Raw genomic sequence first — 18885 nt, 5'->3', positions numbered from 1 at the left:
TAGGGCCCTGGGATGGCCAAGGACAACTCCAGCGTCTCTCTTTTCTGCTCTTTCTCCGTCCACAGGTCGTCAGTGCCCAGATTCCGGAGTCCGGGAGGCCGCAGTACCTGGAGCTGCGCCCCGCCGCGGCCAGAGGGGGCGCCCCTGGCCAACAGCTCGCGGTGCCGAGGGCTTCCCACGGCCTGGGCACCGCAGGCGCCTGGAGCTGGGCCTGGCCGGCTAATCACACCCGGGCGCTGGCCCGGGCGGGGGCGCTGCCTGCGCGGCGCACCAAGAGGAAGCCGTCTATCAAAGCGGCCCGCGCCAAAAAGATCTTTGGCTGGGGGGACTTCTACTTCCGGGTACACACGCTCAAGTTCTCGCTGCTGGTGACCGGCAAGATCGTGGACCACGTGAACGGTACCTTCAGCGTGTACTTCCGCCACAACTCGTCTAGCCTGGGCAACCTCAGCGTCAGTATCGTGCCGCCCTCCAAGCGTGTCGAGTTTGGGGGCGTCTGGCTGCCCGGGCCGGCTCCCCACCCGCTGCAGTCTACGCTGGCCCTGGAAGGGGTGCTCCCCGGGCTGGGGCCCCCGCTGGGGATAGCGGCCGCGGGACCCGGGCTAGGGGGTACCCTCGGGGGCGCGCTGGCGGGCCCATTCGGGGGCGCGCTGGGAGTGCCCGGGGCCAAAGAGTCTCGCGCTTTCAACTGCCACGTGGAGTATGAGAAGACAAACCGCGCGCGCAAGCACCGCCCGTGCCTGTACGACCCGTCGCAGGTGTGCTTCACCGAGCACACGCAGAGCCATGCCGCCTGGCTCTGCGCCAAGCCCTTCAAAGTCATCTGCATCTTCGTCTCCTTCCTCAGCTTTGACTACAAACTGGTGCAGAAGGTGTGCCCAGACTATAACTTCCAGAGTGAGCACCCTTACTTTGGGTAGCGCGCCTCGCCCTCGCCTGGGCCCTAAGCTTCCCGCCAAATCCCGGCCTCCCCAAGTGGGACCCCTCCCTGTGCCCCGCAGCTCCTGTGGCCGCGTCCACCCCTTCCATTCCGAGGGCGAAAGGAACAGCCCTCCCGGGGACCATCAGCCATCAGCCGCGTAGGTCCACCCTTTCCTCATGGGGAGTCCCCACGAGGCAGTGGGGCGGCGGGGGTGGGGGGGGAGAGGTAGCCCCCTCCGCTGCCTCCCAAAGTGAAGAGGCAAGAGCGCAGGCCTAGAATAGGCGGGGCTTGGAGGCGGTCCCAGCGTCCCTCACGTCTGCCGTGGGTCCCCCTCTCATGCCGCAGGCGCTGGGCTGGACATTCCCTTTGTCCGCATCTTTAATGACGCCTGGCCTGGCACCCTCGTCGCACCCTTTCTTACCCCCAGGCGCTTGTCCTCCTGTTCCACCCTGTCCCCACGTAAAGACTGTGAGGCCTATAAACTGCGGCCTATCCCCGACCCCTTCTGCCTGCCGGTATGCCTGTCCGCCTTTCCCCGAAACCCTAATTAGGGTAGCGGAAGCAGAACTCCTGGGCCTAGGCGATCGACTGGGCGCCTGCCCTCTCTGCCCGCCTCCCTCTCGTCCCTGCAGTCCTGCTCCACCTGCCCCTTTCCGGCTGCTTCCTCTTGGTGATATTTTTCTACGCCAAAACAGACGGGAAAGGGAACAAAATAAAGTGAAATCCAATACGTGTCTGTGTGAGAGACCTTCGTAGGGAAGGGGGTGGTGCTGTGGGTTTAAGGGTGGCAGAGACCTGGCCAGGGCCTCCTCCCTCGGCGGCTCGTGGCAACTGAGGCAAATATTGAGGGAGCTAACACCTTGGAGGTCATCCAGGACCAGATCAGGGAGAGACGAGGGCGACCCTTGCGGTAGGAGCTCTGACTGAGATGGGGATTTTCTCCCTGAGGTGGGCGAGGTGAAGCAGCAGCAGATCGAGTGGGGATGAGACCTGAGAGGGGACTACCAGCGGACAGTTGACACGACTTGGGGGAGGAGGTATAAGGCCTTGAAATGGGATGGAGTTGCAGGGACAGCGTAGGCAGAGCGCTGACAACCTGCTAAGCTCCGAGGGGCTGGCGGGAGGCGGCAGGTGGGGGGGAGGGGGATCGGTGTTTGCGGCATCTGGAGTCATCGATCTTCCTTTTCCTTCCTAATTTCGTGGGCGCTGAGTTTGCAGACGGCTGAGAGAGGGAGGGAGGCCAGAGACGAGGGGGTGGGGGAAGGGACGAGCGCGACTTTGGAGAGCCGGGCCGCGTCGCCGCCGTTCGCCGCCTGCAAACGAGGCCCCCTTCAGCCAGCTGCCCACCCTCCCCGCCCCGCCCCTGCAGCTCCCTCCTGCCGCCGCCGCTGCTAATTTTATCCGCCCCCTACTCTGGCCCGGGCGTTAATTGGCTGCGGCTTCATTAGCAGTTCTCAAGCTCAGCCGCCCCCCTCCCCTGGGGACCCCTGACTGGGGCGAGGGAGGGGATAGGGACAAGCTGAGGCACAGAACGACACCTCGACACCTCATCTTCTGCCCTCCTTCTCCTTGAGTCCTGGGCCAAGATACCGACTCAGAGAGTGCAGGACTCTCCAGGGAATTGCCCACTGGTTCTAGCAGGAAACTGAGTCACAGGTGAGTCTGATCTAAATATGCCTGGAAGTGAAAAGTCGTTGAGGGGAAAATAAATCATGGATGGTTGGATGGATGGATGGATGGATGGATGGGTGGGTGGGTGGGTGGCTGAATAACAAGATCAAGCTGAAAGGAAGAGGGAGGTGGGAGGTGGTTGTAGGTCAGAGATTGGAGGAAGGAGAAGAACCCCCAAAGAGAGCCCATTGCTGGAAAGACCTGAGAACACCTGAGGCTAGAGTAGGAGGGAAGGAGGTTAGAGCTAAGCCAGGACTTCTGAGGCCTGGTATGAGAGCCAAGTGGGAATGTTTAGAATTAGCAGGTTAGCCTATCTGGGCCTCAGTTTCCTCACTTGTAAGGCAATGATAAAATAGCATGTCCTGGAGATTAAATGAGACTTTTCATCTGAACGTGTTTTGTGACGAATTGTCCTTCTCTTCCTCTGACTCACAAACTGCCTCCTTTACAGCCATCCTCTTCTCCTCCTGCCCCACCCCTTCCCCCTGGGACATCTGGACTTCTGGGAGCTGAGTTGCTCCTGCCCATAACTGCGCTTGTTGCATTTTGTTACCTGATGTCCCAGCAGTCAGTGATCTATTCTTATATCTCCAAGGCTAGGCCATGTCTGGCACAGAGTAGGAGCTCAACACGACTGTTGAATGAATGAGTGAATGAATGAATGAATGAATGTGTAATTTTGCTAAGTAAGGCAATGGTTCGCAAAATCACTGCTTATTAGAATCACTGAGAGGTTTCACTGTCACCCTGAGTGGGCAAATGTCTACTCATTAAGATCCATTGAATTAGAACCTCTGAAGAGAAGCCTCACACTCATATATTTATACTACATTTCCCAGCCAATTCTGATACCGAGGTTTTGGGACCTACTTCTAGAGGGGTCAGTGAGTCCCTCTCCCAAAGGATGAGTCCAGACGAAGTCAGGCTAAAAGGAAGATCCTGTGCGGTTCCAAGGATCTAGAGCCCCAGGCATATAAAGAGAGCTCACTGACTGCTGGAGCAGCAAGAGGTGAACAGGTAGCAAAAGTGCAACAACAGGAAGGGGGCACCTCACTCATCTCCAGGATATCGCAGGAGGAGATAACCTTGGAGTAGTCAGAGGATCAGGGGAGGGTGATCCATCCCAGAGCATGTTTACATACAAAATCTCACTTAATCCTCACTACATGTTATTTTTGAATTACAAGCGAGGAAACTGAGGGGCAGATAGGCTAATTTGCTAGTTTGTCCCAGAGGTGGAACTTGAACTCAGGTCTCACCCTTCCAAGCCAGAGGGCTTTCCGGTGCACCAAGGCTCTCTAGCTCGAAGAGGAGTCTTTATATTTTCAAAGAGCCTAATAATGCTAGGCATTCAGTAGGCACCCAGTAAATGGCTGTTGTTTGGACAACAGTGGGGGGAAAACCCACTAAGCTTCGGGACAATGAGGAGGTGGTGCAGAACTGGATCTCTTTTCTTTCAGGCAAGGAGCTTCTGTCTGACCATGAGCTACAGATGATGAACTGAAGCGGAAGAGGAAAGGGGGAAAAAAAAACTACAATTCCCAAGAGACCATAAAGGGACCACCTCACGCATGCGTAGGTCCCTCCCCTTAATCCGGTGGTTTCTCGGGCCGTTCTCGCGCACGCGCTCTCGGATCAGTCTTCTTCCTACCCTTTGCTTCCCCGGGCCAGAGTTGGTGGCTGGACATCCTGCGACCTCGGGTTGCGATGCTGCCCTTCTCTTTGCTCTGGGCGACTCGGGTAAGAATGGGGCTTCGGAGATTGGGTGACCAATAGAAAGCGAGCTCCCCTCCTACTTCAGTTCCCATTCACAAACTCTGGGGTTCTCCTGGCTTTTCCACGCACGTGGTTTTGGTCCTCGGGGAGCGGACTTGCAACTAGGGAATCCTTGAGAACCCCTCCACCCCCAGTGCCCGCGGAGCACCTGGGGCCCCTCCCCATTCCGGCAACCAGACGCCCGAGGGCCTGCGACCACCCATTTCATGTGGCATTAAGGAGAGAAGTGCACCAGATGCCCCGTGGACCCTGGTGAACAAGCCGGTTTCCTGGACCGGACCTGCGAGCCGAGTCTTTCCTGCCAGCTCTGAGCCGTGCAGATGATGCAACGCGGCCCCACTACTTACATCAGGCGTCCCTTGGCACTGTGGGCTGGAAGGACATGGGAAGAGTTGGGGGGCACCGAGGGCAGGATATGGGTTCTGGCTTCCCTGCCAGCAGGCTCCCCACCACCCACGACCACCATCCCCCTTTCCCCAGAGACTGCTAATGGTCTTCTCTGCCACCTCCATTGCTCTGGAAACTACCCCTACAGCCTATTGCCTGAATCCTTGCCAACTCAGCCTCCAACCCCCTGACTGCCATGGAGGCCCTGCAGGAAGATCCTTTTGTTCCTGTGGGTTGGGGAGGTTCTGGAACCTCAGTAGACTGCCCCTGAGCTCCAGAGACATAGGCTTCTGGAGGACAAACTTTGCCCTATGGCTTTGCAGAGTGGTTCATGGGCCGAGGTGGAGGGAAATTCTGAGGTGAGGTAAATGGACCAAATCAGAACCACCCCCTGGACATTGATCTCGACCTTGGCTCTGGAACTGGCATTTGAAGGCGGAGGTGGGGGTGGTGAGAATTGGAAAAGGCTGGCTCGACCACTGGCTGCTAGGTTTGGAGCCAGAAAGCCTGATAAGCATGGTTGAGGGTTGTTGGGAGACTGGGTGCTTTTTATTTGACTCTGGTTTTTCCTCTCCTAGCCTCTGCAGAGATGTGGTCAGCTGGTCAGGAGGGCCATCCGGTGCCAGCACAGTGAGGTGGCCCAGACCCAGACTGGAGAAGCAACCAGGGGCTGGACAGGCCAGGAGAGTCTGTCAGACAGTGACCCTGAGATGTGGGAGCTGCTGCAGAGGGAGAAGGACAGGCAGTGTCGTGGCCTGGAGCTCATTGCCTCAGAGGTGGGGCTTGGGGAGAGGGGCCACGACATGGGCCACCGTGGGTGCAAGAAGTAACAGGTCATTGTACTGCTGTTTCTCCACATTTCCCTTGCAGACTCAGGGCCTTCTTGCTGGGCCTTATTTCCTTCTCTTCTTACTGTCCTCTGAAGAAGAGGCAGGGCCAGTCTGGATTATGGGATGGGGACATTAGAGAGCTTCCAAAGCTTTCCGGGGCCCCTGTCATCTAGTCTGGTCCCTTCCCCTTCCCAAGAGGAAGGAGGAGCCTGGAAGCATAGGTTCGAGTGGACAGGTGGTCTTGCTGGGGACACCTGTCACGGCAGCTGGGTTTCTCAGGATGCTTCCTCTGGCCTTTCTTCAGGCCTGACAAGGAACGCTGAATGACCAGAGCTTTCTGTAGAGCCCAGCTCCTCCCTGCAGCCTGGGGCTCTGGCAGGGAGGGGCTGTGGGGGGCTCCAGGGAAAGGGGCTCAGTGCCTTCTGACATTAACCCCACCGTTCCCCACTCACCCAGAACTTCTGCAGCCGAGCAGCGCTGGAGGCCCTGGGGTCCTGTCTCAACAACAAGTACTCGGAGGGTTATCCTGGCAAGAGGTGAGGGCTAGGCACCAGAGGGCTGGAAGGCAGCCTCAGGAATGCTGCTCCCCGTGGAGGACACCTGCCTGTACCCTCCCAGTGTGTATAGAGGAGTGGCCTTTGCTGCTGGTTGTGGGGGATACTGGAACCCTTTTTGTGTGCCCTGATACACCCCCATCTCATGGCAGATATTATGGAGGAGCAGAGGTAGTGGATGAAATTGAGCTGCTGTGTCAGCAGCGGGCCTTGGAGGCCTTTGACCTGGATCCTGCGCAGTGGGGAGTCAATGTCCAGCCATACTCAGGCTCTCCGGCTAATCTGGCTGCCTACACAGCCCTTCTGCAGCCTCATGACCGAATTATGGGGCTGGACTTGCCCGATGGGGGCCAGTGAGTATGGATGGGGTGGGTGATGGGTTTGGTGGGCAGGATGGGCATTGTTATTGAACACCTCCTGTGGGCCCTGCCCTGCAAGTCAGTGGATGAGGATGAGAAGAGCCCAGTCGCCAGTGTTCACTGTGGAACGGACCAGGCAGAGGCTTGTGTATACGAGGAGCAGCGTTCCAGGGACAGGGGCCTTTGGAGCCGGGCGGGAAGGGTGTGGTGAAGTCAGGGAGTTACTCGTTTCTGAAGCTCTCTTTTCTCTCTCATCTGCTGTCAGTCTTACTCACGGCTACATGTCTGATGTCAAGCGGGTCTCAGCCACGTCCATCTTCTTTGAGTCCATGCCCTATAAGCTAAATGTGAGTGCTGGGGCCCTGGCGGTCCTCTGCTGGGGACGGTGAGGGTCTGGAGTCCTGGGCACCCTCCAGGGTCAGGAGAGCGAGCTGCCCTGCTTCCTTCTCAGGGCTTCAGCTTTTCGTTTGTCCACCCAGCCCAAAACCGGCCTCATCGACTACGACCAGCTGGCACTGACTGCCCGACTTTTCCGCCCACGGCTCATTATAGCTGGTACCAGTGCCTACGCGCGCCTCATTGACTACGCCCGCATGAGAGAGGTTGGTGGGGGGCTGGTGTGCCGTCCACTTCCCAGGGGGGTAGTGGGGCGATTTTGGAAGGGGAGCAGCCTTGGGGAGGCCTGTGTGGCCCTCCCCAGGCTAAGGCCTGTCTCTGTACCTGCCCAGGTGTGTGATGAGGTCAAGGCACACCTCCTGGCAGACATGGCCCACATCAGTGGCCTGGTGGCTGCCAAGGTGATCCCCTCACCTTTCAAGCATGCGGATGTTGTCACCACCACCACTCACAAGACCCTTCGAGGGGCAAGGTCAGGCTCCCCTGAGGTCAGGCCTTGTCTTTCCCTGCCTTCACGCCCTATTCCAGGGGCATGGTTGGGCTGCATCTGAGAGGAGTTCGTTCCCACCTGAAACCCTGAAGACTTCTGCCCAGGCTGTGATGGCTCTCCTTGTCTTGTCTCCTTGTCTTGCCCATGGTAGCAGTTCCCTGCTAGGGGATTTGGGGGTGGGACTGAAAGGCTGCTCTCCTTGACCACTGGAGTCCTGCACACCGGCCCGACTGAGGTAGACTCCCAAGAGCACAGGGGGCTCAGGCCAGCCAGCTTCCTCTGCTTTCCCAACCCCTCGTCCTTCTCAGCTTAGATTCTAATCACCCACTTCCCACGTAGGTCAGGACTCATCTTCTACCGGAAGGGGACGCGGGCTGTGGATCCCAAGACTGGCCGGGAGATCCCTTACACATTTGAGGACCGAATCAACTTTGCTGTGTTCCCATCCCTGCAGGGGGGCCCCCACAACCATGCCATTGCTGCTGTGGCTGTGGCCCTAAAGCAGGTTGGGGAGCCGACTCTTGGGGGGGGCATTGGCCTGGGGCCTTAGACCCTGCTCCTTGCTAAATGAATCAGAGCTGACAGAAGGGGAGTGTCTGGGTGGGGTCAAGCCTGGAGTCACAACTGTGCTGGAGGGGGAAGGGCAGAGGGGGTGGCACTTGGGGTCCCAGGTGCTACTGTCTCATCTCCAGGCCTGCACCCCCATGTTCCGGGAGTACGCCCTGCAGGTTCTGAAGAATGCTCGGGCCATGGCTGATGCCCTGCTAGAGCGAGGCTACTCACTCGTGTCTGGTGAGCCAGGGGGGTGGGTGAGAGCCTCTGTAGCCTCAGACAGAGGCCTAGAACTCACCCCTGCCTGCTGACTGTCCCTCCCCTCAGGTGGCACCGACAACCACCTAGTGCTAGTGGATCTGCGGCCCAAGGGCCTGGATGGAGCTCGGGCTGAGCGGGTGCTGGAACTGGTCTCCATCACAGCCAATAAGAACACCTGTCCTGGAGACCGAAGTGCCATCACACCCGGGGGCCTGCGGCTCGGTGAGACCTGGGGTTTGAGGAAGGCAGGATGGCTGCCAGGTAGGCTTGGATTGTGCTGATCCTCTTCTGCCTCTCTCCCAGGGGCCCCAGCCTTGACCTCTCGACAGTTCCGTGAGGATGACTTCCGGAGAGTTGTGAACTTTATAGATGAAGGTGTCAACATTGGCTTGGAGGTGAAGAGCAAGACTGGTAAGTGGGCAAGACCCTGGCTGGGCCAGCCATACGCTATCCATCCCTCCCCCACTGGCTGATCTAACTGCCTTCTCTGGAGTTCTGACCGCTCTTTTCCTCATCCCCCTCTAGCCAAACTCCAGGATTTCAAATCCTTCCTGCTCAAGGACCCAGAAACAAGTCATCGGCTGGCCGACCTCAGGCAACGGGTGGAGCAGTTTGCCAGGGCCTTCCCCATGCCTGGTTTTGATGAGCGCTGAGGGCCCTTAGGAAATGAGGCCCACAGACTGAAGTTTATTCTCCTTCTGTCTCCCGGGGCCAATGGAGAGGAGAGCTATCTTTCAATTTTTTGCTGGAGGAGGGAAGGGCTCTTACCTTGGGAAAGACCCAGCTATATCCTGGACTTTGTAGCTGAGAAGATTTCTTTTTGTAACTAGACTTAGAAGGAGGAGGCCTGGGGCTTTTTGCCCTGAGCTCTCCCATTATCTCGGTGTCACGGACTCCTTGCTCTTACTTGAAGAGAGGGAGAGTTGCCCTTGTGAGCCAGAGGAAGGGGTAGGTAGGTACCCACCCTTCTGTTTTTATCTAATAAAATGCTATCCTGCCTTGAGCTCTCCTTTCACTGTGGGAGGGGTCCCCTGGGCCAGGTGGTGACTTGTCTCCCTCAACGTGTTCCTCCCTCCCCTCCCACCACCACCACGACCACCACCAGGACCCCCCCCTCCCCCCACCCCCAGGGGCCGCAGCCTCCTTTCTCTGTCTCTGATCAGAGCCGACACCAGACGTGATTAGCAGGCGCAGCAAATTCAATTTGTTAAATGAAATTGTATTTTGCCCACGGCTGCTTCTGTTTGATCCCAGGGGACTGAGGGGAGCAAGGGAGGGGCAGAATGGCAGGGGGAGGCCCAGGTGCAAGGCCGTGGGAGGGGATGCCTGTTGGCCCGGGAAGCAGTGGGCTTGGGCACGGGGAGGCGCTCGCTGCGCTTCCCTGGGGCGAAGGTGCCTCATCCAGGGCAGGCGGGGCAGCCAGCGACGAGCCCAGTCGAGCTAGAGCAGCACCGCCCCTGCGAGGCGCCCGAGCCTGGCCTAACGCGGGCCCGCCACGTCACTTGGCACTGAGAGGCCTCCGCTTGCTCTTGGCTCACGTTGGCCACGCTCAACACGTAGCCTGAGCCACACCCTGCAAGGCCTGGGTAGGGGGGCAGAGGGGCTGGCTTGAGCCTTTTGGGTCAACACACTGCCTGCTCTCCTAACTCCCCCCACCCCCCCTGCGTGGGACTCAAGCTGAGGGTCAGAGGCGCTTCCGCTGCGGGAGCAAGGGAAGGGGGTGGGGAGCTGTGTCCCCTCCTGTGGGAACCAAGCCTGTGGAAGCAGCAGCTGGGCAGGGTGGCTGGAGTGGCGCCCTGGGGGCAGGGGGCAGAGAGTGGAAGAAATGAGTCGGCTGGCTGGCTGGCTGGCTGATGGTGGTTTACTGCTCACCACTCGCTGGCACCCCAGCCAGCTCAGAAGTCTGGCCGGTCCTTCTTCAGCTTCTTATAGTCAGTGGAAACTGCAAGAAACTATAGGAGGGAAAGGGGCACTGAGTGCCCCAGACTTCCCTTCGTGGCCTGGGGGTGGGGAGGGTGGTCCTGGGACCAAGATGAACAGATGGAAGAGGTACCTTGTATTGGTCGTTGGGGCTCAGGCGGTTCCAGGGCTCTGGGTTGTTTTTTCTGTCCCAGCTACAGAGAGGGAGGGGGAAGGTAAGGGTTTCCTCTCTGGAAGCTAGGACCCTGGGGCCTAAAGTGACAGGGTCTCTGCCCCACCCAACACCCCCCGTCCTATCCTGGAGGGGGGGCTATATCCCAGACACTGACAGGAGTGGGGGCAAGTTAGCAGGTGCTGACAAGTGAAACAGAAGGCTGTCGCCACTGTCAGTATGGGGCCAGGTGACAGACTGACAACCCAGCCCAGGGCCTCTCGCTTGCTTCTTGCCTCCCTAGGTTCACCCCCCAGAGCGGAGCGGCGGGAATGAGGCAGAGATCCTGAGGGCCTGGGGTTTCAGTGATGTGCCTGCAATTCCGACGCCGGAGGTGCTCCTGGCTCAGCCCGAGAGCCCCCACTCCCCACCCCCGCCGCCCTTGCTGGGGCTGGGAGTCTCCGCGCCACTCCAGCCCCAAAGGCGCCCCTCGTCCCTCACCCGGCCACACCCCCAGCGCTCAGGCAGGGAGGTGGAAGTACCCAAAGGCCGCCCGCCGGCCGAGCACGTCGCCATGGCAACCGGGCCGGGAGCGGCGCGGGTTCCGCAGCCCAAAGCGGGTCGAGTCTGGGGCCCCGAGGAGTGAGTAGTGGGTCGGACGGGTGGAGGGGAAGGCCGGCGCCGCCCGGGTCAGGAGCGGGCTGCAGCCTGCAGTTGCCGCGCGGTGCACACGCAGGTGCGCTGCCCGGGGATCCCTGCTAAGACCACCCGTTCGCACTGTTCCTGAGAGGCCCTTGCGTTCCTACCCTATCCTTGCCTCACCCGGGCCCCCTGCTTGCGTCCCAGACCCGGCCTTTACCAGACGTCGGGGCTGCGCAGGGCGAGTCTCAGCAAGTACAGCGCCGCGCTGCCCATTCCCAGGCCAATGAAGCCGATCATCGGGATGAGCTGCGGAGAAGACGGAGGGCACTTTAGCGGTCAGCCCCCTCCCTGCAGTCCCGAGCGCCCTTTACAATTTTCTCTGCCAGCACCCGCCCCCGCCCCCGCCCCAACCCGGGTCTGGCTCTCCCTCCAGTCTGGGAGAGAGAGGACCTGGAACCTCCCACACTACATTTCCAGCCTTGTCTCCCTCATCCCACAGCGAGCGGGTCCCAGGTGGCTTCAAGGGACACGGGGCATATTGCAGGGATAGATTGAGGGCACGCTGGAGAAAGATTAGGAGCACTGGGGGAACTGGGCAAGAGGCAGGGTACTGGGCGATTTGGGGGCCCGCCAGGGAAACGGGAGAATCAGGAGTTAGATACAGTGGCTCTGGGGACCGAACTCACCGCGGGATGTCTCTTGATCTGCCGGTAGAAGCGGGCCCCGAGATTCGTTCCCGCCATAGCGCCTCTCCGCCGTCTGATGCTCCCCAGCGGCTCTGCTCCTTCGCTCCTCCTGGGGTCCCGCCCCCGACTGGGGAGGGGTCAGCCCAGCCCAGCCCAGCCCAGCCCGGCCCAGCGGGGCCCCGCTTCAGCAGGCTCACCCCACCCCCACTCATCTCTTCCTCCCGCAGTTCCCAGCTCCGAGCGGGAGAAGTGTCGGCAAGCAGAGGGCTTTCTGCTCTTGCACTCCTTCTGATGGCCGCACCCTGGTCCAGGGGACACCCTCATACCTGGGGCTTTGAACTGGTCTGAGAGAGAGGCAACGCAGGCTTTGACCAAGAGACTGATTGAGGGAGGATCCAGAGGTGGCAGGAAGAACTCACCACGGGACAGGCAGTCAGACAGAGAGACTTGCAAGCAAAGTGCAGGGGTGGAGGGTTCAGGGGTGGGACCAGGAGGGGCCAGGGACCAGTGAGGGCATCTGAAGCACTTCCCGCACAGCCCAAGAGCTAATCCCCAGGGAGCTGGCAGGTTCCCAAAGGCCCTAGTTCTGTCTCCCTACACAGTGTAGTGGGAGGAGGAGAGGGACAGACAGACCCACAGCACTGAAGCAGCCCCAGCTCCTCTAGTCGTGGGTAGTTCTCTGAGTTGTGTTGTGGTTGGCTTGGAATAGTGTTTAGAAGTCAGGGGAGCTGGGTGTATTTTAAACCTGGCTCAGGATCGAGTAAGTCAGTTGTGAAGTTTGGGGTTTTGATAGACTTGCTTGCGCTGCCTCCCTCCCATCGGGCTGAAGCCAGAGCCACCCAAGGAGGCTCTCTGTTTCTGGCTGTGATAGAGAGGAAGAGAATGGGGTAAGGGAAATAGTCAAGGAAAGATAGAAAAGATGGTGAAGGAGGAAAGAGAACAAGACACACAGAGATAGAAGGGCAGAACAATCGCCTCCCTTTCTGCAGCCAACTCCGGTGTCGGCTGTGCTGCTAGGGTGGGAAGGCTCACTGCCATCGTCGTTGGGGAACTGCGGTCCTACGGACCCAGCCTACTCTAACCACCTCTCCCCACCGCCATGCTAACTTCCGCCCTCCCATCCTCCTCCCTCCCACCCCGCCGGCGAATCCGGCAGAGCTCCCCCACTCCTCCGGTCCAGAGCCCTGTGGTGGCAGGGACAGGGGTGAGTTGTGCACCCACCACCGGACCTGAGGGGGGGGAGGTGTAGAGGGAAGGAAGCTACCCTTCCTGGCCTCCCCACCCCCTCTTTCCCGGCGCTGATACCTCCCCCGCCCCCTGCGCTGACAAGCGCGGCTGTAATTAGGCTGCGGGGTCCCAGGCTCTCCGCCTCCCTCCGGCGGATAATGAGATAAAGTGTCAGAGACACAGCGAGAACAAAGAGACAGAGACTCGCAGCGATGCGTTTGAGGGGAGGGGGGGCGCGGAGGAGGGGGACTGACGGGATGTCAGAACCTGGAGCAGCGCAGAGCCCGTCCCTGCCTGAGCCCTCGCACCTCCAGGACCGGGCCGGGGAGCGGAATGTCCTGGCCCTCGTGTCCCCCAGCCCTCCAGTCTCCGGGACTAAAAATCAATTCCGGAGCTCGAGCTCCAGGGGCTGCATATCTGGCTCTGCATGGCACAGCTGGGGTGCCAGGACGCAGGCAGGGACGTCTGGCCCCCGTGCCGCGCCCCCTTGGCTTCTCGGGCCCTCGCCCCGGCTCTTGTACCATTTCTTGTGACTTTTGGTGACCAGGGTCTAGCGCTTTCCGAACTCTCCGCGCCGCTCCTTTCCTAGAGCCGCGGCTGTTCCTCCTGCCCTGGGCCTCCGCCCCCACTTTCCAAGCGCTTTATTACGTTATTGCTTCTGCTCTGGCCTCTCCAGTGCTCCTTGACCCTGCACCCGTGCCTGGTGCCAGTCCCTAAGCCCTTGTCTGCGATCCTACTTCTAAGCCCTCACCCATCTCTGGATCGTGATCTCTGGGGCCGAGCTGGGACGCAGGACTCCGTGAGTTCCGGATCCCATCTCTCCCCACCTTCCCGTACTTTCCCATCAGAAAGACTCAGGCCACGCTGACCGAGCCGCGTGAGGGACGGCAGAAGTCATTAGCTGCGGATCAGGCGTGGCCTGGGGCGTGCGGGGGTCCCGTGGGGACCAGATTCCAAACGCTAAATCGCACTGGGACACTAATCCGCGCGCTGGCGGCGCCGCTCGTCAGAAGCAGCTGGGCTGGGCGGAGCGAGCTGGCTGCCGGGGTTGTGGGCGCGGGCGCCCCCTGGAGGTTGAGCTGCTCCCAAGCTCTTGGGGAGATGCCTCGGGCGCCCCCTGTCGGGTCGTGCAGGCTCTGCGCCCCACAGTTTTGGGCAGGTTGAGTCAGTGCCTGGAGCGTCGGTCCAAGCCCCGCCTGCCGTTCCTGCCACTCCCGCCGCCAAGGCACTGGGTCCCGCAGCTTCCCTTCTGGTTTGAGGTGGGGCCGGGGGCAAGCGCGGAGAGGGGACGAGGGATCTGCCACCTCGCCAGCTGTGGGAGGCACCACAGGTGCAGGCTGGTCCCTGTCCCGGGGCTGGGTCTCTACCCTAAGACTGCCCTCTGCCCCTGCCTGCCCCAGTCTCTGGCTGCCCTTCTTTCTGCTTCTTTCTTCTTCCAGCCCTGTCTGTCTACCTCGGTCTCTCTGTGTCTGTGTCTGTCTCTGTGTCTGTCTGTGTCTCTCTGTTCCTTATCATTCTGGCCGTGTCTGTCTGTCTCTCCCTCTGCCGCCCTCTCTACCAGGCTTTGTCCCTCTGCATCTGCTTCTGTGTCTCTCTGTGTTTGTCTCTCCTTCCCTCTACATCTCTCTACCCTCTGTGTCTCTCTTTACAAATGCCTGTCTCTGTCTTTATCTCGTTCTCCCCCCTCCCATCCCCCAGTTCTATTCCTATTCCCCAGCTTGCTGCCCCTGGGGGGCTGCAGCAGTCCGACGAGACCAGCCTGGGGACACCTCAGGGCACTGCCCCGGGTCCACTTCCCGGTCACCTCCACATGCCCATCACCTCGGCGCGGACTCCGTCTTCCCTCTGCAGCCGTGGGGCGTGGAGGGGGCGCCCGGGAGGGAAGACACAGTGCCCAGCATCTGCTCGGGAGCCCCGGAGCCCCTGACCCCCTCTGCAGCTATTAAGGGCGCCGGGTCCCGAGGCTCCGAGAGATGATCATGATTGCATCAGCCAGACAGCCGCGGAGCTGGGAGACGCGGGGCGAGCGAACGAGCGAGACAAAGACGCCCGCGCCATCTGTTTATGCAAAGCACTCTCCGCCGGGGACCCCGGCGTCCCGGGGCCTGGCCCGGCTCGGGGCACAGGGTCAGGAGCCTGCTCCCGCCCGGCGCCCCCGCCGCGCCGCGCCTCCCCACTCCCCAGCACCCAGAGGGGCTGCGGGGCGAGCTGAACGGAGGGGGGCGGGGGGGTGTTGATGTGATTGGAGCGGACGCGGCTGTTTCTTCAATAATGGATGGAGATGATGCGGACGGCGGAGCCAAGCCCGCCCGGAGAGGAGAGAGGAATAGAAATAGGGAGAAGGGGCGGGTGCGGGAGACTCACCCAGGCGCTCGCGCGCGCGCGCGCGCTCACACACACACACACACACACACGCACACACGAGCGCGCGTGCGTCACACTGTCATTCGGATACACGCTGTCGCGCGGCTCACACCCGGGCACACGCCCCCGCACTGTCACGGAGATACACCCACCTGCAGGCAGAGACGCCAGAGCAACACACACTCACCGGCGGCTCTTCGTGATTCTCACACGTACACAGTCCTGCAGGCAGAGACACGCGGAAATGCCCACACTCGGGGCACACCCAGGCGTGAAGATTGTACAGACACATAGACACGCCAAAGCACGTATGCACACCTAGACCCTCAGGGGCTAAGCCAGACAAAAATCATAGAGGTTGGGGGGGGGCAGAATGGGGACAAGTCCGACCAATACATACATAAGGGCACAGACACACACCGGGGCACACATACCAACTTACACTAACACCTGGTGCTCTGATATACACACTTCACACACTTGGGGCACAGGCGCACACAAACACACACCAGAGGCACAGACACCCATAATCTCCAGGGACACAGAGGGACCCCCCCCACCAACCCCCATACATTCGGAGGTTCGCACCCACACACATGCAGGAGCTGCTGTCTGCGCTCTCCGGTGGTGGAGTGTGGCAGAGAGGTTGCTGGGGTTCTAGAAGCAGGCCTTGTTAGCCTAGCCACATAATGAGGTCTTAGTGACAGGAGGTGCCTGGGGCTGTGGACCCTGCTCCCCTGCTTGACTGCCTGCTAGCTTCCTTCCTTGGCCCCCAGGGCGGGTGGTGCAGACCCTGGGCCACTCTGACAACAGCCAAGCCAGCTGGTCCCAACCCCAGCACGTGGGGAGGGGTGCGGAGCCACAGAGGGACATTGGTGGCTGCATAGGGACTGCCAGGATTGCCCACACAGCCATGAGGCAGGTGTGGAAGGGACAGTCACTCTGGATTCTCCCTCATTCCCCCGTGCTGTCCAATCTTCCCACTTGTAAGGGGTACTTTCTTTGCTAAGAGCGGAGTGGACACTGCAGAGGGGTAGGGTGCAGGTTGTGTCCTGGACCGGGTAACCTGGCTCCTCCTCCAGTCTGTTTTCAATTCAGTCCGTTCCTTGGCTCAGACTTATGACCTTTGCTGCGTGTGGCAACATCATCCATCACCTAGGGGGCCGTTTGTGGGAGTGAGGGGCGTTGGGGGCTCACACAGGGGCGCTGACGCTCCTGCCTCCTTCATGAGTCCTGCTCTCCGCTGGCAGGCCTGGGCTCAACCCGCGGGCAAGTATTGGGGGGAGGGCGCTGATCATGGGGCTCAATCGCGATACTGGGCCCGTGTCCCCATCCCCGGCACCCCAAGCACCGGTCCTTCCAGCTCGGCACAGCCGGCCTCCCCGCTCCTCCCGCCCTCCCTCTCTCGGGCCCTTCGCTTAATTTCCTATTAACTGCTGATAAATCCAATTAAACCGCCGCTCTAATTAGGGACAGCTGCCGGCTCCGCGAGGCGGGGGGGAGGGGGGTGCCCCCCGAGTGTAGAGGGGGGAGAACAGCAGCTCTCTCTGCTTCTCGGCACCCCCACACCAGCATCGCCGCCCAATGAGCCAGTAAATTGGTTTTGCTTTTGCATTGTGGGGGGGCCCTCTCGAGGATCTCAGGGGCTCTGGTTTGGAGTCCCTCAGATCTCTTGATGAAGAGATGCGACCCGAGTGCTAGCATCCCCGCACCGGGCCTCCGACCACCCCCCCCCCACCACCACCACCACGCCTTTCTTAGTAGGCGTATCCCGAGGAGGGATGGGGGCAAAAGGCTGGATTTGTGTGTGGTGGTGGAGGGGGACTGCTTGTGATCGGCTCCTATTCCAGCCCAAGCGTGATTACAGGGGGGCCGCCTGAGGCTTCCTTTATGACCCCGCCGCCGCCCCCAGGCGTCCGGGACAGTCAAGGGCAAAGGGAACAGGAAACCGAACCCGGTTCCGCATTGGGTTTTCCTGTGTGCTTTCCTACCCCCTCCACACTTCAGCCTTCTGGAAGGAAGGGGGGCGCGTCCGTCCCGGGCCCTTCTCTTCCCCAGCCCAGCTGAGCCTCTGCCCTCCCCCCATCAGCAGCAGATGGTGCCCGGGCTCCCGCTGCCAACCTTGCTAGGCGGTGCCAACCTCAGGCCTGGCAGACAACGGGCAGAAGAGGATCTCCTGACTGGCGGGGCTGACCCCCCCATCCGCCATCAAGCTCCAGACCCTCGGCCTGCCCTACTCCAGGGACCACCCCAGGCTGCCTCTCACTGGTCCGCTCCCAGGTCCCCAAACTCCTCGTATCCTTCAGCTCCCTTCCCCACACCTTCCCGCTCCCCACCACCTGCCACCGTGACCAGGGCCGGCACATTTGCATATTTGCATATGCAAACAATAACATTTGCATACGGCGCGCCACAGGGGGGGTCTCCGCGTGAGCCGGTTTGCTGTCTGCCCAGCGCCCTCTCACTCGGTACCTGTCGCAAAGGGCTGGGGCGGGGGCCGCGCGGGAGGGGTTAGGCCCCCCGGCCTCGCTCGCTGGTTCCCAGAGGACTTGAGGAAGTGTTGCCATGGAGACGGCACGCACCTCACCCCCTCCCAGGCCCAGGGTCTCCGGCACGGTGTCTCAGGTTCTCTCCTTCCGCCCCCCCTTCCCCCCGCCCCGTCCCTCGCTCTCCAACCGAGATCTTGCATCGCCCCCTGGCGGCCTAGCTCGGCACTGAGCCAGGTTCCGAAATGTAAGGGGGGCTGCTCGCGGCTAAATCGCCAAGAGCTAGGGGGACCTACTCTGGTGCCAGGTCCTTCTAGACGCCGGGGCGCGGGGGCCTGACTGCAGGCAGGCTCCCCTTTCTTCACTGACAAGAGAGGCCTCGCCTGGCGGACGCACCTGTCTCCTCACCTCCCACCGGCCTCAGCCCAGGTGGATGTCGGGTTACCTGATGCTAGTGAGGTGACATAGCTGGGGAGGATTCTCCACCGCTTCCCTCTACTCGGCCCCTAGTTAAAGAACAAACTTTTCTAACTTTTTTCAAAACTTTAATACATTCGCAGCGTTCGACAGTTCGCCTCCCACACCCCCGGGGCGCCTCCTAGTGGGGACGCGTTTTTTTTCCAGCTCCCGCGGGCTGGGCCTGAGGAGTTGCACGTGAGGCTGCTCTGCCTAGCAGGTATCCAAGGCCCGAGGCCGGGGGAGGGTGGCGGGAACCAGTCCCTTCCCGGAAGCCCCGCCATGCTCCGCCGGGCCTTCCCACCCCTCCCCCATCCAGCATAGTTGCTTTCGCCCCTTTCCTCCCCAACCTCCACTGGGCCTGCCCAGAATGGGGCATGGGTATCTCCCGTCAGCAGGCGCCTGCACGCCTAAATCTCCTCCAGGAAGTCGGTGGGGAACAGCCCCACCTTGCGGCCGGTGTAGACCTTGACGTAGCCGCCGGCTTCATCTCCTTTCTGGACCACGATCTGAATGAAGGATTAAAGGTTTAGGTAGGAGAGGGATTAAGGGAAAAGGTAGAAGAGGAGAGCAGGGGAGCCCGGATTCATGGAGGTCTATCCTAGCCCCATTAATGAGTTAAGATCTGCAAGGAGTATGGTTTGCCGAGGAACCCTGGGGCCTGGGGTTGGATTGGGGCGCCAGAGCTACCTGGTCCTTTATCTATCTATCTATCTATCTATCTATCTATCTATCTATCTATCTATCTATCTATC

The 18885-nt window shown here is 60.6% G+C and overlaps 4 protein-coding genes across 7 annotated transcripts in view; 2 read left to right on the top strand and 2 right to left on the bottom strand.

The window, feature by feature from the left end:
* NXPH4 (neurexophilin 4) overlaps positions 1-1097 on the top strand; it is a 9136-nt gene extending 8039 nt beyond the window's left edge. Inside the window, exon 2 of the mRNA XM_021687200.1 lies at positions 66-1097. Within this exon, the coding sequence (XP_021542875.1) occupies positions 66-920 (855 nt within the window). The 3' untranslated portion in view covers positions 921-1097. The remainder of the gene's footprint in view (positions 1-65) is intronic.
* A 3117-nt stretch (positions 1098-4214) lies between these two features.
* Positions 4215-9210, top strand: SHMT2 (serine hydroxymethyltransferase 2). Of its 4 annotated transcripts, XM_044914789.1 has the most exons (13): positions 4215-4333; positions 5335-5532; positions 6043-6122; positions 6293-6493; positions 6765-6846; positions 6979-7101; positions 7228-7367; positions 7725-7890; positions 8078-8177; positions 8265-8420; positions 8502-8609; positions 8724-8800; positions 9038-9198. In XM_044914789.1, the coding sequence occupies exons 1-13, from the start codon at positions 4301-4303 to the stop codon at positions 9062-9064; spliced, it is 1491 nt and encodes a 496-aa protein (XP_044770724.1). In that variant the 5' UTR covers positions 4215-4300; the 3' UTR covers positions 9065-9198. The 4 variants fall into 4 exon arrangements, with proteins under 4 accessions (XP_044770724.1, XP_021542955.1, XP_044770725.1 ...); XM_021687280.2 differs by having other exon boundaries at positions 4240-4333; positions 8724-9210; XM_044914790.1 differs by having other exon boundaries at positions 4240-4333; positions 5344-5532; positions 8724-9191.
* A 186-nt stretch (positions 9211-9396) lies between these two features.
* Positions 9397-11718, bottom strand: NDUFA4L2 (NDUFA4 mitochondrial complex associated like 2). Its single transcript, XM_021687281.2, has 4 exons — positions 11598-11718; positions 11129-11217; positions 10252-10312; positions 9397-10150 (listed from the first exon to the last, which is right to left on the bottom strand). Exons 1-4 carry the CDS (start codon positions 11652-11654, stop codon positions 10094-10096), a joined length of 264 nt encoding a protein of 87 aa, XP_021542956.1. The 5' UTR covers positions 11655-11718; the 3' UTR covers positions 9397-10093.
* Positions 11719-18524: 6806 nt separating this feature from the next.
* Positions 18525-18885, bottom strand: part of STAC3 (SH3 and cysteine rich domain 3) — a 6609-nt gene continuing 6248 nt past the window's right edge. The window contains exon 12 of the mRNA XM_021687282.1: positions 18525-18639. Coding sequence (XP_021542957.1) covers positions 18541-18639 — 99 coding nt within the window. The 3' untranslated portion in view covers positions 18525-18540. The remainder of the gene's footprint in view (positions 18640-18885) is intronic.

This window comes from Neomonachus schauinslandi, chromosome 5 (genome assembly GCF_002201575.2).
Source record: "Neomonachus schauinslandi chromosome 5, ASM220157v2, whole genome shotgun sequence".
Classification (NCBI taxonomy): Eukaryota; Metazoa; Chordata; class Mammalia; order Carnivora; family Phocidae; genus Neomonachus; species Neomonachus schauinslandi.
This window is presented reverse-complemented; position numbering and strand designations above follow the sequence as displayed.

Excerpts from the sequence above, each read along its gene's own strand:
- SHMT2 (XM_021687280.2), top strand. The coding sequence starts at position 4,301 with ATGCTGCCCTTCTCTTTGCTCTGGGCGACTCGG. Across the intron at positions 4,334-5,334 it reads CTTTGCTCTGGGCGACTCGG|CCTCTGCAGAGATGTGGTCA; the intron begins GTAAGAATGGGG and ends TTCCTCTCCTAG. Across the intron at positions 6,494-6,764 it reads GACTTGCCCGATGGGGGCCA|TCTTACTCACGGCTACATGT; the intron begins GTGAGTATGGAT and ends ATCTGCTGTCAG.
- NDUFA4L2 (XM_021687281.2), bottom strand. The coding sequence starts at position 11,654 with ATGGCGGGAACGAATCTCGGGGCCCGCTTCTACCGGCAGATCAAGAGA. Across the intron at positions 10,313-11,128 it reads CTGCGCAGCCCCGACGTCTG|CTGGGACAGAAAAAACAACC; the intron begins GTAAAGGCCGGG and ends CCCTCTCTGTAG. Across the intron at positions 10,151-10,251 it reads GCCCCAACGACCAATACAAG|TTTCTTGCAGTTTCCACTGA; the intron begins GTACCTCTTCCA and ends TCCCTCCTATAG.